The sequence below is a fragment of the Entelurus aequoreus genome, linkage group LG15 (assembly GCF_033978785.1).
Source record: "Entelurus aequoreus isolate RoL-2023_Sb linkage group LG15, RoL_Eaeq_v1.1, whole genome shotgun sequence".
NCBI classification, from domain to species: Eukaryota; Metazoa; Chordata; class Actinopteri; order Syngnathiformes; family Syngnathidae; genus Entelurus; species Entelurus aequoreus.
In genome coordinates, this window is record NC_084745.1 from 25,418,225 (window position 1) to 25,445,204 (window position 26,980).

The 26,980-nt window shown below is 38.6% G+C and overlaps 1 protein-coding gene across 3 annotated transcripts in view; it reads right to left on the minus strand.

Annotated features, from left to right (window-relative positions):
* Positions 1–462: 462 nt before the first annotated feature.
* Positions 463–26,980, minus strand: part of mtrr (5-methyltetrahydrofolate-homocysteine methyltransferase reductase) — a 74,229-nt gene continuing 47,711 nt past the window's right edge. For all 3 annotated transcript variants that reach the window (XM_062021109.1, XM_062021107.1, XM_062021108.1), the window contains exons 12-14: positions 19,228–19,320; positions 9,863–10,057; positions 463–3,618 (exon numbers count right to left, since the gene is read on the minus strand). In XM_062021109.1, coding sequence (XP_061877093.1) covers positions 3,474–3,618; positions 9,863–10,057; positions 19,228–19,320 — 433 coding nt within the window. In that variant the 3' untranslated portion in view covers positions 463–3,473. The remainder of the gene's footprint in view (positions 3,619–9,862; positions 10,058–19,227; positions 19,321–26,980) is intronic.

A 26,980-nucleotide genomic window follows, 5' to 3' on the forward strand; every position in this document is an offset into this window, starting at 1 on the left:
GCTTTCTCGTCAAAGGCGCTGCTGACCTTGAATTCAGTTACTTCCTTTAGGAGAGAAGCACAAACATGCTCTTTACCTGCGATTTAAGTGCATTATTGAGATTTTGATGTGTGATTGACTTGTACTGTATGCACGATGAAGGTTGCACCTCATCCGAATGTTAGTGGTTGAGTTGTGCTTTTTTGGATCATATTAATATGTATGATGTATGTATGTATGTACAGACGTGGTCAAAAGTTTACATACACTTGTAAAGAACATAATGTCATGGCTGTCTGGAGTTTCCAAACATTTTTACATTTCTTATTTTTTTGTGCTAGAATGATTGGAGCACATACTTGTTGGTCACAAAAAACATTCATGAAGTTTGGTTCTTTTATGAATTTATTATGGGTCTACTGAAAATGTGACCAAAACTGCTGGGTCAAAAGTATACATACAGCAATGTTAATATTTGCTTACATGTCCCTTGGCAAGTTTCACTGCAATAAGGCGCTTTTGGTAGCCATCCACAAGCTTCTTGTTGAATTGTTGACCACTCCTCTTGACAAAATTGGTGCAGTTTAGCTAAAGTTGTTGGTTTTCTGACATTGACTTGTTTCTTCAGCATTGTCCACACGCTTAAGTCAGGACTTTGGGAAGGCCATTCTAAAACCTAAATTCTAGCCTGATTTAGCCATTCCTTTACCACTTTTGACGTGTGTTTGGGGTCATTGTCCTGTTGGAACGCTCAACTGCGCCCAAGACCCAACCTCCGGGCTAATGATTTTAGGTTGTCCTGAAGAATTCGGAGGTAATCCGCATTTTTCATTGTCCCATTTACTCTCTGTAAAGCACCAGTTCCATTGGCAGCAAAACAGGCCCAGAGCATAATACTACCACCACCATGCTTGACGGTATGAATGTTGTTCCTGGGATTAAAGGCCTCACCTTATCTCCTCCAAACATATTGCTGGGTATTGTGGCCAAACAGCTCAATTTTAGTTTCATCTGACCACAGAACTTTCCTCCAGAAGGGCTTATCTTTGTCCATGTGATAAAAATAAAGTAAGAAAAAAGTAAAAGGTCTATGGCATTGGATAGTCCTAAAGTTGATCAATAGATATTTAAGCGTTGAAAGTAAAACAACTATTAATATATAAGTACACTTTAATGACTGGAACCTAACATTCACCATTGAGGGGAGCCCTATATTGTATTGATTTTGAAAATGAAAAATATCAAAATGGCCCCCGCTTTCCTTCATTTTTCAGTGTGCGGCTCTCAGTGGAATAAGTTTGGACACACGTGTTTTAAACGTTTAAAGTCTTGCAAGACGTGCGTGATGATTTGTTTGAATTTCAGGGCATATTTTGGTTGTACTTCAAATTGTCCAACATCTGCAAGTTCCACTGTGAGTTTGATGTTGAGTACAGGTGAAAGTTTCTTCCATATGAGGGGCAGAAGAGGTGCGAGACAAGGTGGGCGCTATGTTTGACAATCAAGTATTAAACCAATTAGTCACAGTCAGGGGTGGTTTTCCGCGACAGTGACAGTTTTGTTTACTCTGCACTCAAAAACAAATTAAATGTTGTGTCAACAGTGCAGGGAGCGCAGATTGCAAACATGTTTTTCCCCTCCCTTCAAAAAGCAGAAATGAAACAAGCGCTGTTGGAAGATTTAATTCGGAGGAAGCCTCTCTCTCCCTGTGAGGCCACAAAAAGTCTTCAATGAACAGCAAACACAGCTTGTACTGTCAAGTTACAGCCTCAGGATTTGTTGGGAAGCCATCCCCTCAAAAAATCTGATGAAATCTGAATTGTACAAAAGCTGAAGCCGTGAAGGCACCGTTGGTGTGGGATTGTCAAGTTCGCTGGCCTTTGTGCACACGGGAAGGCCAAAACAAATTACTTGAAATTTGGGATTCAACATGCCATGTACCGTATTTTCCGGACTCTAACCCGCTTCACTTTGAACCCTGCGGCTTATAAAACGGTGCAGCTAACGGCCATCTTTTGTATTCAACAAATAGTTTTCATATTACACAGACAGAGACACTGAAAAGCTGTTTTTGTGAGTACCAAGGCGCCATTTTGGACAAGTTTGCTCACTGCAGGTGCTGTGGGTTGAAAATGTACTTTGTTTTGTGCCTTAAACCGGAAGTATGACCATCCATAGCGTTTTTGCTCGAAAGGATTCTTCATTCATCACTCCAGGCAACGTTCCTAAGTCTTACAATATAACTAAACAATTATACTTACGAAACCGCCCCATGTGTTGTCTGTTGGAGTGTTCTCATGATAATTGTACGTGCTATTGTAATGTAATCTAGTTAGCACTAGCAAATATGCTAACACGTTTACAAGTGTCTGTTAGAATTATGTACATACAATAGCATTATTGTATGTATTGTTTCAGTTTCGTAAATTCACCAAAACGTCACCGTGAACTTATTGAGTCTGTTCAGCTGATTGGAGGGCTAGCTTCAGCAGCGAGTAGGTCCATGACGATGACTCCTGTTTTGTTTGATCAGCCGTTTTACTGCTGTGTGACAGGCACCGCTTGGAAACAATTATAAACAAAATATCTCTTTTCACAACGTATATATCTGCGATTTATAATCTAGTGCAGCTAATATATGTAAAAATATTAATTTCTTCTAAAATTTGGTGGGAGCGTCTTAAATACCGGGGCGCTCGATAGTCCGGAAATTACGGTATGCTTGCTTTGAGCTTTACACAGTATCATAATTAATAAAAAGGATGTTCTCTCGTCAAGAAAAGCTTAATTGCATTATTCCAGAACCCATCCATCCATCCATTTTCTACCGCTTGTCCCCGATTAAAAAAAATTAATTAAAAAAAAAACCTCTACTATTCATTATACCTGAATTAGAATGAAAGAAAATTGAGTTATTTGTGGCCTTCAGAAGTTCTTTGCAAAGGTGGCAGTGGCTTTTACAGATTCAAAAGCAATCTATTTACTTTTGTCTGTGAGAATGCACATTCTTTTATAAATGTGTGTGTGTGTGTGTGTGTGTGTGTGTGTGTGTGTGTGTGTGTGTGTGTGTGTGTGTGTGTGTGTGTGTGTGTGTGTGTGTGTGTGTGTGTGTGTGTGTGTGTGTGTGTGTGTGTGTGTGTGTGTGTGTGTGTGTAATCGCAAATGACTGTGTTGTGTATTCAGAAAGGTAGAGTCTCATTGAAATCCCTCCATCAAAGCTGACTTAAATGCTTTGCCGGGCAGGACAAACGTTGAGGTTCTTGTCAACCCTAAAAGCATTTTCCCACCACGAGGACCAATAAGCGGCACCATTGCCCTCTCGCCAAGGTCCTTGCTGCTAAAAAGAGCAAAGTCTGAAATGATGTAAAGAGGCTATATCCTCAGGTCAGCGCGGGCCAGTCTATCGCTGAAGCAACGGGTAGTAAACGTTCCCTGCAGGCACCCATAGCTCAGAAGGTAACAGCACAACAAGTTGAAAATGTAAAAAAAAGCAATCATCCCCAGATGTCCTGCAAGTAGCGTCTCTCCTCTCGTAGCGTGGCCAGTCGCTTCATGGCGTCCAGTTGGTCCACCTGGAGCTCCGCCTTGATCATCTCCATCAGGGTGTCGTTCACGTCTTTAGCCATGTTCTTTGCGTCCCTGGAGACGACAAATGGGTCAATTACATGACCTGTTTAGTTTTCACTTTTAAAAAATCTCATCTGTTCATGCCATGTATAACTTTACTCTCTGAAATAGATTTAATTTAAATAAGGTTTCACTATATACAAACAATTTTAGGGCTGTCAATGTTAACACATTTGTTATATTAATCATGTATAAATGCAGCTTAATCAAATCGATTTTGAGCGCATATACTCTTTTACTTTAACCTGGTCAGTGATCAGGTCAATGTGGGGTTGTCACAAATACCAACACTTTGATACCACGCCAATACCAAAACTGAAACAATACATCTCTATCAGCTTTTTTCAGTATCGTTAGTCACTTTATTTTCGAGCTGCCTCAGTTCATTTTGTCCACTCTTTATTACTTTTGTACTTCAGTAATCCCTCGTTTATCGCTGTTAATTGGTTCCACACACCACGATAAATGAATTTCCGTGAAGTAGGATTCATTAATTATAAATCAAAAATATAAAATCATGTTTACTACCTTCTAGATACATTTTTCAACATTATGAGAGCCCTTTACACATGAAATAACACCCTTTAGTCACATTTACATTCTTTTAATCCAATATAGTAGGGGTGAAACAGTTTTATGAACAGCACGGTATTTCGGTATCAAAATCATCACAATAATGCCGTGACATGAGACGGTATAAAAGGAAAACTTGGTTAGTGTAGTTTTTTGCTGGCACTTTTGAACTGGCTGGTCTGGAAGTAAACTACATCTCCCAAAACTCCCTGCGAGGTCGTAAACAAGAGAGAAAAGATTGTTTCTTCAGACATTTCCTGAAGTTTTCATCAAAATCTATCTATAACTTTTTGAGTTATGTTGCTAACAAACAAACAAACACTAGTGAAAACACATCCTCGTTGGTCTGCGTACTGCAAGGCAAAGTCGCTGCCTTCTTCTGGAGTGTTTCCAAGACGACCAAGCTTTTTTTATGGACATATACAGCTAGTATATCGTACCGTGGCCTTGATATCTTTATAATATCGTACTGTGAGATTTTGATAGTTACATCCCTATTGTTTTACATTTGTTACACTGGATTAATCTTGTCTCGATAGCAATATTTTGGTACCGGTACCAAAATTATTGTGATACTTTTCTAAATAAAGGGGACCACAAAAAAATCTATTTTTGGCTTTATTTTAACAAAAATGTTAAGGTACATTAAACATATGTTTCTTATTGCAAGTTTGTCTTTTAATAAAATAGTGAACATACAAGACAACTTGTCTTTTATTAGTAAGTAAACAAACGAAAGGCTCCTAATTTAGCTGCTGACATATGCAGTAACATTGTGTCATTTATCATTCTATTATTTTGTCAAAATTATTAAGGACAAGTGGTAGAAAATGAATTATTACTCTACTTGTTCATTTACTGTTAATATCTGCTTACTTTCTCTTTTAACATGTTCTATATACACTTCTGTTAAAATGTAATAATCACTTATTCTTCTGTTGTTCGATACTTTACATTAGTTTTGGATGATACCACAAATTTGGGTATCAATCCGATACCAAGTCATTACAGGATCATACATTGGTCAAATTTCAAAGTCCTCATGTGTGCAGGGACATATTTCCTGAGTTTATAAATATAATCTAAACTTATAAAAAACGATAAAAGATATTGTGATGCCAAAAAATATTGACGTAAACATAGTAGTATCGACTAGATACGCTCCTGTACTTGGTATCATTACAGTGGATGTTAGGTGTAGATCCACCAACGGCATTTGTTTACATTTTGACGCTGGTGAGCTACGGTGTGTAGTGAAGCATGTTTAGCTATTCCTCGTCCTGCAGGGATGATACTTGTAAGAAACTTACTTTATTTGTCGCCATGGAGGTGAGGATTAGTGTTTTAGAAGTAGCTAAAACACTGCCGACTAGCTAGCCATGTCTTAAAGCACCTCTTCCTGAGGGCGTTTCAGTGTTATAACTTCACCTTTATCGTTAGTTTTTAAGCCAAAATGCGTCCGTTCTCCCTTTTCTGTCTACACACTGTGTCTGCTTGTAAGTACTCTGTGATTGTGTACTACCGAACATGCTCCTCTGCTCATGAACCAGAAATGACACGACGACGACGGATGGAGGGGGGGCGCGGTGGACCGGTACTTTTTCAGAGGCGGTATAGTACCGAATATAATTAATTAGTATTGCGGTACTATATGAATACCGGTATAGCGTACAACCCTACACTGGATGTTTATATTGTTTAAAGACACTTAACTGAACTTTTTTTTTTTTAATATATACAAATATAAATATATATTTATATATGTGTGTGTGTATATATATATATATACAGTATGTATATAGATATATTGTGTGCGTGCGCGCGTGCGTGTATATAAATATAAATATGTATACACTTGTTTATAGTAATATGATTGGAAAGTTTGAACATTATGTTTGTGTTCAATTAGAGTAAGTGTGTTTATCCTAAACATTCTTGCCACTTAATTTTACACAAATTTTTTTAGGTGGGTGACATATACCACAAAAATATCGCACCGTGGGCTTAGTACCGTGATAATATCGTACTGTGAGGTTTTGATACCGTTACATCTCTACAATATAGTAATGCAGCCTGAGGCTGAGCCACTCAGTGGCCACAATAATGAACAGTGCGATCTGATTTGTTTGGTCTCCTCCAGTGGACAGATGGATGGAATCGTATCGGCAACCAGAAATTCTGAATCTAATCGTTAAAACAAATCGTTACACCCCTAGTTATTACCTAAATAAATAAGTCAACCAGTGACCTGGACCAGACTTTGGAGGTCCCATGCAGTTTGTATTTACTTTAAGTCAAGTCCTCAACATTGCAATTTGGGTGTATACAGTGTATGACGAGCCAAATAAATCTTGAAACCTGACAGCTCGTATTTTGCAGTTGCAGCATTTTGGGAGAGATCCATCATCCTGGTAATGTAGTTTAGTATTTAATTCATTGCGTCATGATGTTTCTACGATCATTTAGGAGAAGCAGGTAGCCTGGCAGTGATAAAACAGAGACCTTCTAGATAAATCATAGGACCCTTGCTATAAAAGTGTTGATGTGGCTCATTACTATGCGTCATTCATTGTCTTCCTGAAAAGGTACTGTTGGAAACAAAGAGAGAAGACTTGTATAGAAGTGGTAACTATGCACAAAAGCTCTCAAATAAATCAGCCCACCCCAATTATTGTCTTTTACGCCCCCCCTAAAAAGATGAAAAATATTTTGCGCCCCCCACTCTCAACCGTGACTATAAATAGTATCATTTTTTTATAAAATTGTTATAAGTACACCTCTGTGTTGGGAACTCGCATGGCTGCTGTTTTGTGACCCCAAGATGCAAGAACCAGGAGAGCGAAGAGGAGGTAAAATGAGTTTTAATCTCAAATGAAGCAGTCTTGCATAAACGTTCCAACATAAAGTGTTACTATCGAGCACTGAGGAGTGCTCGAGACAAGGCATAAATAGGATACATGTTGATTGGCAGCCGGTGTATCAACGGCAGCTGAGGGAAAAAACAGTGCTCCGCGGAACAAACAGGAAATAGAACAAAATAAGAACACTGACGGGAAGTAAATACAAAAACAAGGAAACAAACAAAAATGAAGTGACCGATCGTCACACTCTGCATAGCATTGTATCCTTAATACACTTGTCTTTCCTCGTCTCACAGAGCAGTCCCAGTGCAGCCAAGCGCTTACATACGCTTCTTCATATTCTAGTACCAGGGTTTCTGCAGGTATCAACAATTATAATGTAATGCTTTTAATGCCCATGTCCTATTGCAGATTATTACAAAACACAAAACCAGTGAAGTTGGCACGTTGTGTAATTCGTAAATAAAAACAGAATACAATGATTTGAAAATCCTTTAACTTATATTCAAATGAATAGACTGCAAAGACAAGATATTTAATGGTCGAACTGACAAACTTTTTTTTCTGCAAATAATCATTAACTTAGAATTTAATGGCTGCAACACATTGCAAAAAAGTTGGCACAGGGGCATTTTTACCACTGTCTTACATGGCCTTTCCTTTTAACAACACTCTGTAAACGTTTGGGAACTGAGTAGACCAATTTTTTAAGCTTTTCAGGTGGAATTATTTCCCATTCTTGCTTGATGTACAGCTTAAGTTGTTCAACAGTCCGGGGTCTCCGTTGTGGTATTTTAGGCTTCATATTGCGCCACACATTTTCAATGGGAGACAGGTCTGGACTACAGGCAGGCCAGTCTAGTACCCGCACTCTTTTACTATGAAGCCACGCTGTTATAACACGTGGCTTGGCATTGTCTTGCTGAAATAAGCAGGGGCGTCCATGATAACGTTGCTTGGATGGCAACATATGTTGCTCCAAAACCTGTATGTACCTTTCAGCATTAATGGTGCCTTACCAGATGTGTAAGCTACCCATGCCTTGGGCATTAATACACCCCCATACCATCACAGATGCTGGCTTTTGAACTTTGCACCTATAACAATCCGGATGGTTCTTTTCCTATTTGTTCCGCAGGACACGACGTCCAGTTTCCAAAAACTATTTGAAATGTGGACTCGTCAGACCACAGAAAACTTTTCCACTTTGCATCAGTCTATCGTAGATGAGCTCTTGGCCCAGCGAAGCTGGCGGCGTTTCTGGGTGTTGTTGATAAATGACTTTGGCTTTGCATTGTAGAGTTTTAACTTGCACTTACAGATGTAGCGACGAACTGTCCCAGTGGTTTTCCGAAGTGTTCCTGAGCCCATGTGGTGATATCCCTTACACACTGATGTCGGTTTTTGATGTAGTACCCGTCTGAGAGATCGAAGGTCCGTAATATCGCTTACGTACAGTGATTTCTCCAGATTCTCTGAACCTTTTGATGATATTACGAACCGAAGATGGTGAAATCCCTAAATTCCTTGCAATAGCTCGTTGCGAAATGTTGTTCTTAAACTGTTCGACAATTTGCTCACGAATTTGTTCAAAGTGGTGACCATCGCCCCATCCTTGTTTGTCAACGACTGAGCATTTCATGGAAGCTGCTTTTATACCCAATCATGGCACCCACCTGTTCCCAATTAACCTGTTCACCTGTGGGAGGTTCCAAATAAGTGTTTGATGAGCATTCCTTAACTTTCACAGCTTTTTTGAAACATGTTGCAGGCATCAAATTCCAAATGAGCTAATATTTGCAAAAAATAACAAAGTTTTCCAGTTCGAACGTTAAGTATATTGTCTTTGCAGTCTATTTAATTGAATATATGTTGAAAAGGATTTGCAAATCATTGTATTCTGTTTTTATTTACGATTTACACAACGTGCCAACTTCACTGGTTTTGGGTTTTTGTATATAACGCCAAAAGCATACAATTCTCTGTGTAGTCAAAATTGTCGAAATATTTATATTAACTGTGGCCAAATTAGGCATAATAATAACGCAATAAACATATTTTTCATTACAATATTTTTTAAACCATTGTAATTGGAAGGTCAATACCTTAAATAGGTAAACCTACAGAGAAATAAAATGGACTCTCAATATTTATTAGCAAAAATACCACTTAAGTAAATATTGAACATCTTGAAGTGCAGTTTTCCCTTAATTAGAAAAACTGGTTTGTTTTGTTGTCTCCTTTGTTGCCAATTGCGTCGTATGACATTTTGAATGCCTCCAGACATCATATTTAATGCTTTTAAATGCTATTTGAGGCCTTAATTTTTGCAAAATCAATGCTTTTTAATATCCTGCAGAAACCCTGGGTACGGCAAAAAAGAATGTTTCCCGAAGTCACAGCGCCCCCCCGGGGGGGCCCGCTCCACTATTTGAAAAGGTTTGAGGTAAATCAACGCCCTAACTCTAATTCAGTCCTTCTCAAATAGTGGGGCGGGCCCCCCTGGAAGAGACGCTTGTGACCTCGGGGAACATAATTTTTTTGGCCGTACCAGAATTTGATGAAGTGTATGTCGCACTTGGCTTTACTGTAATCACGGTGGGAGACGAGGAAAGACCGGTGTGTGTTTCCTTTAATGTTAATAAGCTTACAATGTTATGCAGATGTATAGTTATAACAATTTTATAGAAAAATGATACTATTTATAGTTACTAATTATAGAATTCACGGTAAACCAATATCACGCTTGATTGTTATGTCACAAAAAGCAAATAAATACTAAAAGTTGTGTCCCAGTACTTTTGTGTATTGTGTGTACATACCCACAAACATAGAGGCAACCGTTGCCCTTAAGCAGGATGTTGATGATGTCATGGCTATGGAGCAGCAGGTTGTGTTGGACATATCTTGGTGGTCCTCCTGAGATTCTGGCCTCTTCCTCCTTTGTCTCATCTCTGGAGAAACATACCTTCAGGTGGTTCAAGGTACCACTGGACACAAAGCCCTCCAGTTCTTCTCTGTGGAACAAAGACAAAAAAACAATGCCTGGGCTTAAAAGAATAAATAAACCTGGACACTCAAACTGATGGCCTTGTGACACATCCCCTTAAGATATTCAGTGGCAGAAACATGTTTTCTGAGAACAAGAAAAACTGTCAAGCTCAATAGAACAACACTGGCGTGCAAAAGGTCCAAGGAAAGCTGTGCCAGACAGCTCATTTATTTTGCTTAACAAGAAAACTAGAAAGGTCGAGTCACCGTTCTAAACACATTTCTCTAATCAATCCTGCTGTTGGGTATAACCTTGCTTCCGAGGAGAGGTGTGCTCGCCAACTTAACTCCTCTGCCTTTGCATCTGCTGGGCTTGGGTGCTATTGGCAGGAGGAGGACAATGGCATGGAGATCTTTGAAAAAGATTATCCAAGCGTGCTGTGACTAAGCTCCTAAGGAACGGTCGACATACACAACACTAAAAAGGGATGTATAGATTTCTTACCTGACGTTCTTATGACTGTGTGTAGAAATGCCATAATTGAGGGGTGAGAGGTTGCCATTGTTTGTTGTGCATGTTAGTGCATAGGCAGGTGAGCGAAGGAGATCACCATGAGATGTGCAAAAGTCTGATGCCTTATGTCAAATACTGCTTTTACAGCCCTTTGAGACTTTTGTGATTTAGGGCCATATAAATAAACATTGATTGATTGATTGATTTTACAACCACAGGAGCATGGCAGTTTTTCAAGACGTACCGATATGTTTTTGTGTTTTGTGTGTGACCGTGTTTTGACCATATTACTGTTCTATGTCATTGTTTTTGGGGGGCTTTAAACCATTGGTCCCCAACCCTACCACTTGCGTTCCCACAAACCTCTTGTTTCGGATTTATCCTAGTTACAAAGTAGTCACGTTTTTTTTCAGCGTGCTTAATAAGAAAGCTTGTTGACTTTGTTTAATTTTCACAACTGCTGGTATAGTGATTAACTTTGACTCTTATTTGACGGCACAGTGAAATAAATGTTTTTGTATATTTTTGGAATAAGATAATTTAAATGGATTTATCGACTTTAACATTTTGTATCGATTAGCATGATTATCGCTGTATTTTTGAATGTTCTCAAAAAGTACTCCTTTACACACGTAAATCTTTTGACCAATTTTTTTGTAAAGGGGTTATATTATGATTTTTTTCATTATAATTTTTTTCTACAAAATTTGCATAGCTGGATAATCTTTTACAGACCACCTTCAAGCCGCTTTAAGACCGTCTCTTTAGGATACACCGTTTCGTGAGCAGTCTTATTTACGTGCCTCCACTTCGACTGTGTCTTCTCCTCGTCAGCCATGTCATAGTTTTAGACCTTCCAAATTGGGTCTACTGACAGATATTAGTTAGAACTAGGGTTGTCCAGATACCAGTATTTTGGTACCGGTACCAAAATGTATTTCGATACTTTTCTAAATAAAAGGGGACCACAAAAAAATTGCATTATTTGCTTTATTTTAACAAAAAATCTTACAGTACATTAAACATATGTTTCTTATGGCAATCAAAGAACAATTATGCCCTTAAATAAAATCTACACTTCTGTTAAAATGTAATAATAACATATTCTTCTGTTGTTTGGATACTTTACATTAGTTTTGGATGATACCACAAATTTAGGTATCGATCAGATACCAAGTAGTTGCAGGATCATACATTGGTCATATTCAAAGATCTCGTGTGTCCAGAGACATATTTCCTGAGTTTATACATATAATATGAATTTTAAAAATAGGGAAAAAGATTTTGTGGCGATAAAAAATATAGATGTAATCATAGTACTATCGACCAGATACGCAATTGTACTTGGTATCATTACAGTGGATGTCAGGTGAGATCCACCAATGGCATTTGTTTACATTCAGGCGCGCTAGCTTTTGTTAGCTGTGATGCCGGTGAGCTGTTGTATCCTCCTACGGTGTGTAGTGAAGCATGTTTAGCTATTCCTTGTCCTGCAGGGATGATACTTGTAAGAAACTCACTTTATTTGTCGCCATGGAGGCGAGGATTAGTGATTTAGAAGTAGCTAAAACACTGCCGACTGCGGATGAATGTTCACTGCTAGCTAGCTAGCTAGCTATGTCTTAAAGCACCTCCTCCTGGGGGCGTTTCAGTGTTATAGCTTCACCTTTATCGTCAGTTTTTAGGCCAAAATGCGTCCGTTCTCCCTTTTCTGTCTACACACCGTGTCTGCTTGTAAGTACTCCGTGATTATGCGCTGCCGAACACGCTCCTTTGCTCGTAAACCAGCAATGTCATGACGTGACGACGCGCCGTCATGCCCGTTGGAAAAAAAAAAAGAAAAAACATTTGGGGGAACCGGTACTTTTTAAACAGAGTGTAGTACTGTTTTTGATTCATTAGTACCGCGATACTATACTAGTACCGGCATACCGTTTAACCCTAGTTAGAACTATACAGTATGCTACTTTTTATTAAAAATGGCAACAGCTGAGGATGTATGTGCATGTAACCTCTTCACACACGACTGTGTGGCCTCCCAGATCAACACCAGTATCATCAAGTTTGCAGATGATACTACGGTCGTCGGACTGATCACCGGGGGAGCTGAGGCAGCATACAGAAGGGAAGTAGCGGAACTGGTGGCCTGGTGTCAGGATTATAATCTCTCCTTGAACACAGACAAGACCAAGGAGATGATTATTGACCCACGGAGAAGGAGTGCACAGTACACACCTCTGTACATAGGGGGGACAGAGGTGGACAGGGTGAAAACCTTTAAATTCCTCGGGACCCACATCAGCGAGGACCTCACCTGGGATCACAACACCCATCCATCCATCCATTTTCTACCGCTTATTCCCTTCGGGGTCGCGGGGGGCGCTGGAGCCTATCTCAGCTGCATTCGGGCGGAAGGCGGGGTACACCCTGGACAAGTTGCCAACAAACAATAAAGAAAGCCCAGCAGCGACTGTACTTCCTTAGAAGGCTGAGAAAATTTGGCATGCCACCCAAAATTCTAAGCAACTTCTATAGAAGTACGGTTGAGAGTGTCCTTACCAGCTCAATCACGGTCTGGTATGGAAACTGCACTGCTAAGGACAGGAAGGCACTCCAGCGAGTGATTAAAACTGCTCAGTAGATATCAGGAGCAGCCTTCCCCTCACTACAGGACATGTACTCTACCAGGGCCACCAGGAGAGCACACAACATCATAAAGGACAGTACACACCCCCAGCACAGTCTCTTCAGCCTCCTACCATCAGGCAGACGATACAGGAGCCTGAAATCCAGGACTACGAGACTGACAAACAGTTTCTACCCACAGGCCATCAGGCGTTTTACTTTTGTCTTTTTGAACAAAAGACAGCTACCATGACCACCCCTGAACTGTGAACCATCACTGTAGACACTTTTCACCTTTTATCACTAAAGACACTTTAACTGCTGCTGTGACCAAATGTCACCTCCATATTTATACTGTTGACTGTCAATCAGAATGTGCAATAATGTTATGTTACTTACTGTGCCTTGTATATACATTTGTATTTTTATTTTAGCTAAGTACCGTGTGACTTGTTGAAGGGTGGACAAGCAAAGTAAGATTTTCATTGTACGGCAAACTGTTTGTTTAACTGTGCATATGACAATAAACAATCTTGAATCTTGTACGAGCCAGTCTGCCCCACAACAAGAGGATAGAGAAAAAAAGGAGCTCCTTGACAACAGTGTCGGACTACAATGGCGGACTTGCTCAAAGCTCTTCGGGTGAATCTCTACCATATATGGGGAAATTCGCTGACGTCACACTTGGGGAAAAAGGGCACAAACTTGGCAAATTCCACACGGCTTGTTTGGAGGAAGTATGAAGGAAGGCAAGATTGTTTTATAAATATCTCCACCATGTCTCCATAGTTTAATTTCACATTTTCAGGATTTATGCAGATCCCAAATACACAAAAACAGGTACCAATAGGTAAGAAAAGCTGGTTTTGCATAATAAGTCCCCTTTAAGTAACTACAATAGGTAGACACACTGTAAGAAAACCCCGTATTTTGCAGGTTTTCTACTTCTTATGCTTTACCGATTTTATTGTTATTATTTTATCTGTTTTAAAGGCTAAGCTTCTATTGTTTTGAATATTGGTTTACTTTAAAATGTATTTAAATGAAAACTGCGTAACAAAAAACATATATTCTTTTTTTTATTATTTCTTGGTCCTTAAATGCACCGTAAAACACTTCCGGCTCTTTTTTTCTCAATCAATCAATGTTTATTTATATAGCCCTAAATCACAAGTGTCTCAAAGGGCTGCACAAGCCACAACGACATCCTCGGCTCAGATCCCACATCAGGGCAAGGAAAAACTCAACCCAATGGGACAATGAGAAACCTTGGAGGGGACTGCAGATGAGTATACAAATTAGTTTTAAGATGGGACTTAAATGCTTCTACTGAGGTAGCATCTCTGTTACCGGGAGGGCATTCCAGATTACCGAATAGAAAACGCTCTATAGCCCGCAGACTTTTTTTGGGCTCTGGGAATCACTAATAAGCCGGATGTCATGTTCGGGACGCATGGTGATGCGGGATTTTTTGTTCTCCCAAGATGCAAAGGACGAAAACCGGACAGGACTTGCAGGTAACGACATGATTTAATTATAAAATAACACAAAACTGGTACCAAAACAGAAAACAAACCGACAGGACGAGGTGCCGAGCGCACCGGAAGCTAAGGCTAACACTTAGCACAGACTGTGACTACTAGCAGGAGCTAGGAAACTAGAACAAACCTACGTGGCAATCGCGGGATGCAAAACAAAGAAGCCAGACCGACTGACTGAGAAGGCAGGCTTTAAATAATAATCTCAATGATGACCAACAGGTGCGTGTCGGGAACCCCAGCGGCAGGTGAACGTAATAAGCTACTATGGTAACCAACTAAGAGGTGCATAAACAGGAACTAGAATGGGACCAAGACTAACAGAAAAAACACAAGTGACCCGAAAACCCAAACAGAATATGATCCGTGCAGCGGATCCTAACACCGGAGTTCTTTGAACGCAGATTTCTTGCCGGACATATGGTACAATACAATCGGCAAGATAGGCTGGAGCTAGACCATGTAGTATTTTATACGTAAGTAGTAAAACCTTAAAGTCACATCTTAAGTGCACAGGAAGCCAGTGCAGGTGAGCCAGTATAGGCGTAATATGATCAAACTTTATTGTTCTTGTCAAAAGTCTAGCAGCCGCATTTTGTACAAACTGTAATCTTTTAATGCTAAACATAGGGAGAACCGAAAATAATACGTTACAGTAATCGATACGAGACGTAACGAACGCATGAATAAGGATCTCAGTGTCGCTAGTGGACAAAATGGAACGAATTTTAGCGACATTACGGAGATGAAAGAAGGCCGTTTTAGTAACACTCTTAATGTGTGACTCAAACGAGAGAGTTGAATCGAAGATAATACCCAGATTCTTTACCGAGTCGCCTTGTGTAATTGTTTGGTTGTCAAATGTTAAGGTGGTAATAAATAGGTGTCTGTGTCTAGCAGGACCGATAATCAGCATTTCCGTTTTCTTTGCGTTGACTATAGAATGATCACTTTGTTCTAAGAGCACAGCTTGTAAGTTAAATGTGCACCGTTGAATATCTTAGTTGCTCAGACAGTAATGTGTTTATAGAAGTTTAGATTGGGGTATGTTGTTTCTAAATGGGGAAATATGTTAATGTCTCTTGTTTTCATGTTAGCATTTAAGCTAGCGCCAGTCAGTTTGTGAGTTTTTGAGTATCTATCGTTACATCCTTGATTAAAACTTAAAATAATAATAACCTACTCTTTGAAGATGTCTGACATATGTAGGTTATTGGTGTTGCTGCAATCAATAAGTTTATATGAGGAAGATTTTTAGCATAGAAAACAGATTTTCTATATTCCATGGTACGGGCCTACAAATCCTAGTGAACAAGAATCTACAAAAATGAGTCATGTAAGTGGGTTGTTCTGATTCCGCTAACCAATTTAAATGGAGTACTCCTCCACACGGGGGGCTCATGTAACACAGACTAATAGCTTTGGTCAACACCGTTGGGGGTGTTTCTCAAAGAGGCCCACACAGTGTGCAAACACTACCTGGCTGTCTGCTGGTATTGAACTAGTAGACAGGCGGAAAAAATGGGCAGAAAACCACACTGCCTGTGATCCTATTCTTGTGTGATTAAGGACGCTAATCCACGCACACTATTAATCCTGTGGAACAACTTGATCAGTGCACCAGTGCTGAGCAAACAGTGTTACGACGAGGATCTTTAATTAGTATGCAGACAAGAGAATAAAACCAAGCAAAATGGGCCAGAAAAAGAAGAGCATATGATGGGGATTTTCATTCAAACAAAAAAAGACAAACGTGGTTATGGTTCCTCGTCTTTACTCCTAACAAACTACCATACTGAGCAGAAATGTAAGGCAGTATTTGTTTCCAGTCTGAAAAAGACTCCTAGTTTGTAGTCCGGGTCTAGAAAAGCATTTATGTAAACCAACAGGTCACGTCAGCGCGTACTTGCCAACCTTGAGACCTCCGATACCGGGAGGTGGGGGGTGGGGGTGGGGGGCGTGGTCGGGGTGGGCAGGGGGCATGGTTAAGAGGGGAATATATTTAAGCTAGAATTCACCAACTCAAGTATCCATCCATCCATTTCTACCGCTATATGTATGTATGAAATACTTGACTTTCAGTGAATTCTAGCTATATATATATATTGATTTTATTATATATATAAATAAAAGAAATACTTGAATTTCAGTGTCCTGGAGGCTATCCAGTAGATGGCAGTATTGTCCTGTTTAAGAGTGTCACAACATTGCTGTTTACGGCAGAAGAACTGCTTTACGGTAGACTAAACGTGACTGCTGTTGTTGTGTGTTGTTACCGCGCTGGGAGGACGTTAATGAAACTGCCTAACAATAAACCCACATAAGAAACCAAGAACTCTCCCTCGATCATTCTACAGTTATGACGTCATTGGGCAGGCAAGCTGTTTATATTGTGGGAAATCAGACGTGAAAACAGGCTGTCCCCACTCAGGTCCGCATTGAGCTGGAGGGGGCGTGGCCTCCAGCTCCGGCTGAATACCGGGAGTTTGTCGGGAGAAAATTTCTGCCGGGAGGTTATCGGGAGAGGCGCGTTTAGGGAGTCTCCCGCTAAAAACGGGAGGGTTAGCAAGTATGCGTCAGCGGTGTCACCAGATTTGTACAGTCATGAAAAATTTCCAGGCACTGAAAAAGTTGTGGAAAATTATGTTTTTTCAGAGTTTAAAGTTTTAAAAAAGTAATGCAAATATATCTGAAAATTCATTAATCAAAACAAAATCGATGTACCGTAATGAAGTGTGAATTGCTGCGGACCATTGTGATATTTTGATGGTGTGAAAAATGTGTGACGTGCAAGCGCCTACACACTGCCTATGAGCTAGTTACTTCTGCTAGCAAAGTGTGGCTTCAATGCTTTTCAAGCATAAGTACAAATTGTGGCTGGCAAAAGACACTGACCCAAGACAAATGCAAAACTGTGCGGTAAAACTTTTGACATTTCAAATATGGGTGAGGCAAGAATCGTAAAAGCATGAAACTGTAGCCACAGTTGCGAGCAGCGTAATACCCATAGGTGAGTTTATGACGCTGTGAGGACAGCCAGTAACAGTACTATCGTTTCCACAGCAACAAAGCAGACAACTTTGGATATTTCTGCAAGAAATTAGAAAGAAAGCCCTCAAAGTCGAGAACGCGGGCACTAAAATATGTGAATTCGTACATTCGCAACTTACATAAATTCAAGTCATCCGAGGACACGAGCAGCCTTCACGCTGCCGTGTTCCCAGACAGCAAGATTGCAACAACATGTAACTTTGGTGAGAACAAGTGTGCATACATCTGTGCTTTTTGGCATGCTCTGCACTTTAAAAGATAGTATCCCAGCAAGCATTTGTTGTGCTGTTTGACAAAAGACTAAACCATCATTTGTCCGTCCACCTAACAGGTTTATAAAGTGCAACTGAATTTACCACAGGTGGGCTCAATTAAGATGTAGGAACATCTCAAGGATTATCAGATGAAACAGGATGCACCTGATCTCACTTTTGAGCTTCATGGCAAAGGCTTTTAATACTTACGTATATGTGATTTCTCGTTTTTTTTATTTTTAATAAATTTGCAAAAAGCTCTAAAAAATTGTCCACATTGTCATTACAAGGTGTTGTGTGTAGAATTTTGAGGACAAAAATGAATTTATTCCATTTGGGAATAAGGCTGTAAAACAACAAAATGTGGAAAAAGTGAAGCACTATGAATACTCTCTGAATGCACTGTATGTGAGGCTGTGGGATGAGGAAGACGTAATGACTAAATCAATTGGAACAGAAATATGAGAAGATGCATCTAAATGTGCCGGTCTGGTGGTTTTTTTTGTTTTGTTTTTATTTTAGAGAGGCGCCGTATATTTTGGGTGTAAACGTAATTTTACTTAGGATTCAAGGAACTTTGTCATACCAACACACATGAGATGGCAAAATTTAGTACCTAAGGTCCCAAATTTAGCCCAAGGAGTACCGCAAGAAAAATAGTGTGTACATAATAATGTAGTATTTAAAAGGCTGTTAAAAAACTTTATTCATATCCAAATCGAAATTTGTATTTATTTCAATTCTAAATCGATTCATAATTTTCAAGAATATTTAACATAAAAAGTTTTTCTTTTAAGACTCAATTTAAAAAATTGTTTTTTAATTTTTTTAAGAATCAATTTTTGGATTACAAACAAACAACTTTTATTTATATTATTATTATTGATAGTGTTGTTATTTTATTAATTTTAGTTTCTCGTTTTTTAGTATTGTATTTGTATGTCTTAATTTAAAAAAAAAAAAAAAAGACTTCAAAGATTGGTCAATTTAGCTAACATCTGAGGTTGTGATGCTAAATTCAAGATAATGTGGATCAATGAATGGGAATCATCAAACCACAGCTTACAAATATCAATAAAATATGACTAAAATGTGATTTCATTGATATTGAAAGCATGACCTGGGGGAAAAAAATTGTTTCCCAAATATGAGTCTTATATTCAGGTCAGTACGGTCATCACTTCAGAATATGTGAAAAAAAATAGCAAGCGTACCTGAACAGGTAGTCTCGGTCTTTGTAGCGGCAGCCAAAAAACAACCAGGTCTCGCCAAACCCTGCGTCTGCCTTCTGCTGCCTTTCCTTTTCTCTGAAAGTCAAACAGGAACCGTTATCAGGCAATCTTCGCTCACAAAGAGAGGAGCAGATGGAGGAGAGGTGACACCGTTAAAGCAATGACAGACATTGCCTTATACGAGAGAAATGACTGCTTGCAAGGACATTATGTGCATGACTACAAATTCCATCACTATAAACAGGAAGAGGACGTTAGATCTCATACTGTGTGTGTCCAACACTGCATCTTTTGAGGGATTCTTCAAGAGGTGTGTGGAAAAGATTTCTTAGCAGGTGGAGGCCAAAGAGCAGCACAAAGTTGTGCTGCTGGTATCTTCCCAAACATCTGGTGAGGTGATTGGGGGGGGGGGAGAAAGTTGACCCAAACAAACCTTTGTCAGTTTATCAGTCAGCAAAGACAGGAAATCATTATTTGTTTAACGCCATCCGAAAGGAGGGAGGGAGATGACCACCAATGGCCGACTTTTGACATTCTAACCAAGGCCTGCAAAAGTTCCACTCTTTGTAACTAAGCAACAATGTGGTTGCTCTCTTAGGAGATACAAAAGCAAAAAAAAAAAAAAGCATTTTTCCCTTGAGCAATGGGAGTCTTATCACAAATAAACATGTCTTCCTGATTCATAAAGTGAAAAATGTCTATCCAGTATCTAACTGATTGAGATACTGTGAACCATTTATATCTTATCGATTGACAACCCTATAAGAATGAAATATGGATATACTTTAGAGCCGTGTTTCTCAACCATAGGGCCGAGGCCCATTGTTGGGCCACGAGCGCCCCGTAGAGCAGTGTATTTCAACCACTGTGCCGCGGCTTACTAGTGTGCCGTGAGATATTGTCTGGTGTGCCGTGGGAGATTATGTAATTTCACCTAATTGGGTTAAAAATATTTTTTGCAAACCAGTAATTATAATCTGCAAATGTGCCGTTGTTGAGTGTCGGTGCTGTCTAGAGATCGGCAGAGTGACCATGTAATACTCTTCCATATCAGTAGGTGGCAGCCGGAAGCTAATTGCTTTGTAGATGTCGGAAACAGCGGGAGGCAGCGTGCAGGTAAAAAGGTATCTAATGCTTAAACCAAAAATAAACAAAAGGCGAGTGCCCCTAAGAAAAGGCATTGAAGCTTAGGGAAGGCTATGCAGAACGAAATTAAAACTGAACTGGCTACAAAGTAAAAACAGAATGCTAGACGACAGCAAAGACGGCGTCCACAAAGTACATCCGAGCATGACATGACCAGTGTTGGGTTAGTTACTGAAAACCAGTAACTAGTTACAGTTACTAGTTACTTTATTTCAAAAGTAACTCAGTTACTTACACCAAAAAGTAACGTGTTACTGTGAAAAGTAACTATTTAGTTACTTCTTCTACTTTTTTTTTTTTAAACTCCCATTAATGCCCTTTTAGCCTTCATTTCAATACTGTTACTGCACTGGAGAATAATACAATCTGTTGATCAACTTGACATGCATTTGCATCACTGAACTCTGCTAAGCAATGTGGTCTACATACAACACACAAAGAAAAGATATGTTTCAAAGGGCCAATTTATTTCAGGCCAGAACAAATTGACAAAACTATTTTAAATAGCTGCAAAATAACATACATAAGTAACAAACAGCATAATAACACTAGCACTAACACTAACCACGTTAAACCCAGATTCCGAACTAACAAAGGTCTTAACTCATTCTCTTTCTATGCCACATCAATATGGAATGCACTCCCAACAGGTGTAAAATAAAGGGCATCTCTATCCTCCTTCAAAACTGCACGAATACCTCCAGGCAACTACAACCCTAAACTAACACCCTCCCTTCCACATAACACCTCTTCGGATTGTAAATAATCAAATGTAGACACTTTCTCTTATACTTTCTGATCTCTCTCTCTGTGTCCACTACTTGCTGTACATATCCTACCAAGTCAGTCCTACATTGTTTCAATGTCAATTTCTCTGATGATGCAATTGTTGATGCTGATTGTTGATGACTGAAATGTTGATACCAACCAAACCTAACCCCCCCCCCCTCCACATCCCACACCCCAGATTGTAAATAATGTAAATAATTCAATGTATATACTCTGATGATTATCTTTTGTGATGACTGTATTATGATGTTAGCATAGGGGTTAGGGTTAGGGTTAGGGTTAGGGTTATCTGTATCATGAATCAATTTAAGTGGACCCCGACTTAAACAAGTTGAAAAACTTATTGGGGTGTTACCATTTAATGGTCAATTGTACGGAATATGTACTGTACTGTGCAATCTACTAATAAAAGTTTCAATCAATAAACAACATAGCTGTAAACCTGGCTTCACCTAAGGAAGGCATACGTGACATACACAAAGCCTAACCAGGCAGATTAGAATTGTTGTTTTGGGCAGTAGACGGGATCTTTGATCCAAGACACAACTTACATTTAACTAAAATGTTATTTTCTTTGTGCTCGACAAAAGAAAAGAAGTGAGAATATCTCATACTTTCCAACCCTACCGAATTTCAGTGCCTCTCCCCGGGACAACCATTCTCCCCAATTTCTCCCGATTTCCAGCCGGACTTAAGGCACGCCCCCTCCAGGTCCGTGCGGACCTGAGTGAGGACAGCCTGTCGGCACGTCCACTTGGCCAACCAAAAAGTAACCACAGAACACTATACCGTATAGCGTATAGTGTTCTGTGGTTACTTTTTGGTTGGCCAACGGTTTACGTTGTATTGCGCACCCCCCTCTCCTCCCCTCCCCTCTCCCCTCCCCTTCCCTTCCCTTCCCACCCAAACACACAGAGAGCGCAGAGGAAGAATCAGAAGCACGTCACTGCTTCGCTGCAATAAAACACACTCAGATCTTCTGTTTCTAGCCGATACTACATAAAAAGTAACGTAAAATAACGCAGTAACGCATCATGTATTAACGGTAACTGAGTTACTGTATATAAAAAATAACGCGTTAGATTACTAGTTACCGCCGAAACTAACGGCGTTACAGTAACGTGTTACAAGGTAACGCGTTAGTCCCAACACTGGACATGACAATCAACAATGTCCCCACAAAGAAAGATAAAAACAACTGAAAAATTCTTGATTGCTAAAACAAAGTAGATGCGGGAAATATCGCTCAAAGGAAGACATGAAACTGCTACAGGAAAATAGCAAAAAAAGAGAAAAAGACACCAAAATAGGAGCGCAAGACACAGGAAAACAGCAAAACACTCAAACTAAGTCACGGCGTGATGTGACAGGTCGTGAGAGACAAGAGCTATAGTGATGCATAGTTGGTTATTGTTTAATGTCATACCCAACAATTGCGACAACAACTTTTTACTGTCAACTGAGTTTTGTTTTTTAATGATTTCTGCTGGTGGTGTGCCTCCGGATTTTTTCAACGCAAAAAATGTGCCTTGGCTCAAAAAAAGTTAAAAAACACTCCCCGAGAGGGCCGACAAAAATATTTGTTTCTCCGCTGTGGTCAGCGGTACTCAGTTGTAATACACCACCACTTGTAGCATTAATGACGCCCTCAAACAAAGAAATCTGGAGCTAAAGTCAGAAAAGTTTCTAAATGCAAAAATTATGACTGAAGTGGTGAAGTTGTATTTTTATTTCATTTTTTGTATGTATTTTCATTTTATTGAAAGTTTAGTAAAACATATTCATTAATAATTTAGTTTATTTTACAACAACATAATTGTATGTACATTTATTTTTGGGCAGTTATTTATGAGTCACTTCTTCTGCAGAATATTTGTACTTATTTTTATAATCAGCCTGACTTAAGCCTAAGGTTTATGTTTTTAATAAATAATCACATTAGACATAATTATTGAACACAATTAAAATCAAGAAATTCAGTGGTAATGTTTGAGTGGGCCCCAGGCACCTCTGTAGTGCAAAAGTTGGCCCATGAGAACCCCTGCTTTAGAGTAGTCCATGCACAGCTGTGATAGCAGTATAGATTCACTATCAACTAAAAATGATTCAAACACACAGCCTGTTGTCATCTGAAAGGCCTAGTTTGATAGTTCCTTCCAAGAACCGAAACTCCCCAGTGTCAGCAGCACTCATGCAGCCCCAGGCCAGGACCATACCCCCATGTTAGTACAGTGTTTTTCTTGCCATGCTTTCTAGTCGTTATAGAATCAGAATCAGAATCAGAATAGTTTTATTGCCATTGTTTGAGAACGGGTTCACAAACTAGGAATTTTTCTTGGTGCAATCGTGCAACATAAAACACATATAACACATATAGACTAGTATCTGTTGGCTGGGGTTTGCAATCAGATTGGCAACCATTGTCCTAACAATGGCTTCATTGGGCTCTTTTTTAAGTTAATTTGCAAGTTATAACCTGTGATTATTCACCATTAATCCAAATTTAAAAGTGTAATTCACTAGCATAAAAAATATATTATTTGACAGCACTTCTTTATTAATTGAAAAACTAAATCAAATCTATCTCCTTGCTGCCTTTCCTGTCACTCTTCATGATGACAATCACAATGAGACATCAATAGCAACAATAAAAAAGAAGCTGACCTCTTTATATCGTTTCTTTCGGGAATTGCTGGGTCTCCTTGGGTGTCCTTTACTATTCACCATGACTTGTGTGCTACAATTTGAAATGAAAGCGGCAGCTGACTCTTAATTCCGGCTGCTGTTTGGTGAATAGCAATTAGGCGTTAATGCCCTCATTTAGTGTCGGACGTGAGTCTCTGATAATCCAATTAATTTGAATGGAGCAACTGTTAGGTGTTAATCTTAGCGTTTCGCAGAACATTCCTCAAAAACACAGGTTACTGAACAAGGTAGATAAATGGATGCCCAACCTGCACGTTGTGTGTAAACATCAAACAACAAGCATTTAATGTGTGCAACTCAGACTTAATATCACTGTAGTAAAAAGCATCTTTGCTCGGACAGTTTTCCTTTCAGCACCATACTGACTTTTGAAAAAACTTAATATATAGAGTATATAGATTGTTTAATAAATACTGTGCTGAATTAAGGTGTCCACAATGACTCCAGTCCAAAAAAATGTCCATAGCCAACAACCATTTCAGCATCAATCATCAACATAAAGTGTCAAAAAATTGTAAACATCATCCATTTTGACTGAAAACCCCATATTTTATAGCAATAAAGGAGGGCTTCTTAAAGTAATACCAATAATAATCATTTGAAAAAATTTATATAATATATGATATACAGTACATATGTATGTGTATATATATATATATATATATATATATATATATATATATATATATATATATATATATATATATATATATATATATATATATATATATATATATATATATATATATATACACAGTACAGCTTAACACAAGAAGGTGAAATAACCGAAAACATGTTTTATATTCTATTTTCTTCTAAATAGCCACCCTTTGCTTTGATTACTGCTTTACACACTCTTGGCATTCTCTCGATGAGCTTCAAGCACACATGTGAACTGAAAACCATTTTAGGTGACTACTAACTCTTGAAGCACATCGATATATATACAGTCGTGCTCATAAGTTTACATAACCTGGGAGAATTTATGATTTCTTGGCCATTCTTCAGAGAATATGAATGATAACACAAAAACCTTTCTTCCACTCATGCTTAATGGTTGTGTGAAGCTATTTATTGGCAAACAACTGTGTTTACTCTTTTTAAATAGGAAGGACAAAAGAAAGTACCAAAATGACCCTGATCAAAAGTTTACATACCCCAGTGACTTTGATCTGATAACATGCACAAAAGTTGGCACAAACAGGTTTGAATGGCTAATCAAGGTTCCAATCCTCACCTGTGACCTGTTTGGCCAGAAGAAAGCCATCACTCCAAATTACTTTGTTCCAGAAGTTTTAAAGCTTGTCTCTGTGCTGTTTGGCGTAATGTAAGCGGGATACTTTGTGACATTTGCACAGAAATGGCTTTCTTCTGGCGACTCGACCATGCAGCCCTTTTTCTTCAAGTGCCTCCTTATTGTGCATCTTGAAACAGTCACACCACAATTTTTCAGATGGTCCCGTATTTCAGCTGAAGATATTTGTGGATTTTTCTTTGCATCTCAAAACAATTTTCCTGGCAGTTGTGGCTGAAATCTTTGCTGGTCTACCTGAATCCCTCATTTTCTACTTCTTAATCAGCGTTTGAACACTGCTGATTGGCATTCTCAATTCCTTGGATATCTTTTTATACCCCTTTCCTGTTTTATGCAGTTCAATTACCTTTTCTCGCAGATCCTTTGACAATTATTTTGCCTTCCCCATGACTCAGAATCCAGAAACATCTGTGCAGCACTGGATGAAAGATGCAATGGTCTGTCAGAAGCTAAGAAACTCACTGACCTTTTATACACACACATTAATTACAAACAAACATGTCACAGGTGAGGATTTGAACCTTGATTAGCCATTCAAACCTGTTTGTGTCAACTTTTGTGTATGTTATCAGATCAAAGTCACTGGGGTATGTAAACTTTTGATCAGGGTCATTTGGGTACTTTCTTGTGTCATTTTGATATAAAAAGAGTAAACACAGTTGTTTGCCAATAAATAGCTTCAACAACCATTAAGCATGAGTGGAAGAAAGGTTTTTGTGTTATCATTCATATTCTCTGAAGAATGGCCAAGAAATCATAAATTCTCCCAGGGTATGTAAACTTATGAGCACGACTGTGTGTGTGTATGTATATATATATATATATATATATATATATATATATATATATATATATATATATATATATATATATATATATATATATATATATATTATTTTTTTAAATGTTTTTTTTATTATTTAAAAAAAAATGTATTTAATTTTTTAAACGATTTAAAAAAAAAATTGAATCGATTACAAATAAGAATCACAATTCATTCGACAATCTTTTTTTGTTTGTTTTTCACACCCCTACTAGCGATTCAAATTCCAACTACTTGTTTGGAGAAACTTTTAAAGGGAGGCAACATTGTTTTATTAATATATTTTCCATGGTTCCATGGTTTCAAATTTTGGGGACTTTTGGGCGATCCCAAATAGACAAAAACAGGTACCAACAGGTAAGAAAAGTTGGTTTTGCATCAAAGGACCACTACAATGATTTGAAAATAATTTCTCCACAGCAACAGTACCAGCGTCTGTCAACAATTCAGTGTCAAAACATTTTTAAAAACGGTATTAAACAAATCATCCATTTTGACAGTAAAAAAAAAAAATCTAAAAATATTTTATGACAATCAAAGAGGGTTTTCTGAAGAGCATTGTAATAAATAATAATAAAATGCATAAAAAACTAAGAAAACCAAGAAATATGTTTCAGGGTAAGCATATTGTGTTTCTTTCTGCATTTGCAAAAAAAATGTAGGAAATCTTCAATAGTTTATTGTTAGTAAATGGCATTAACTGCAGTTTTTCCTTGCTTTTTTCTCGTTTTGAGGCACACAATTATCTATTTAATCCGAGAGTCATGTCGTCAGCTTTTCAATGGTTTGAGTATTTGTTGTGTGCATTTTCTACCGTAATGCTGCTCAACAAAAAGATGTGCAGTTTAAAATAAGAATACCATACATCTTATAAAAGTTGAGCTGTTTAAAATGGTTTGTCAAAGTCTACAAATAACAAAGGAAGGCTTTTGGGTCTTGCAAATTTAGTGAAAATA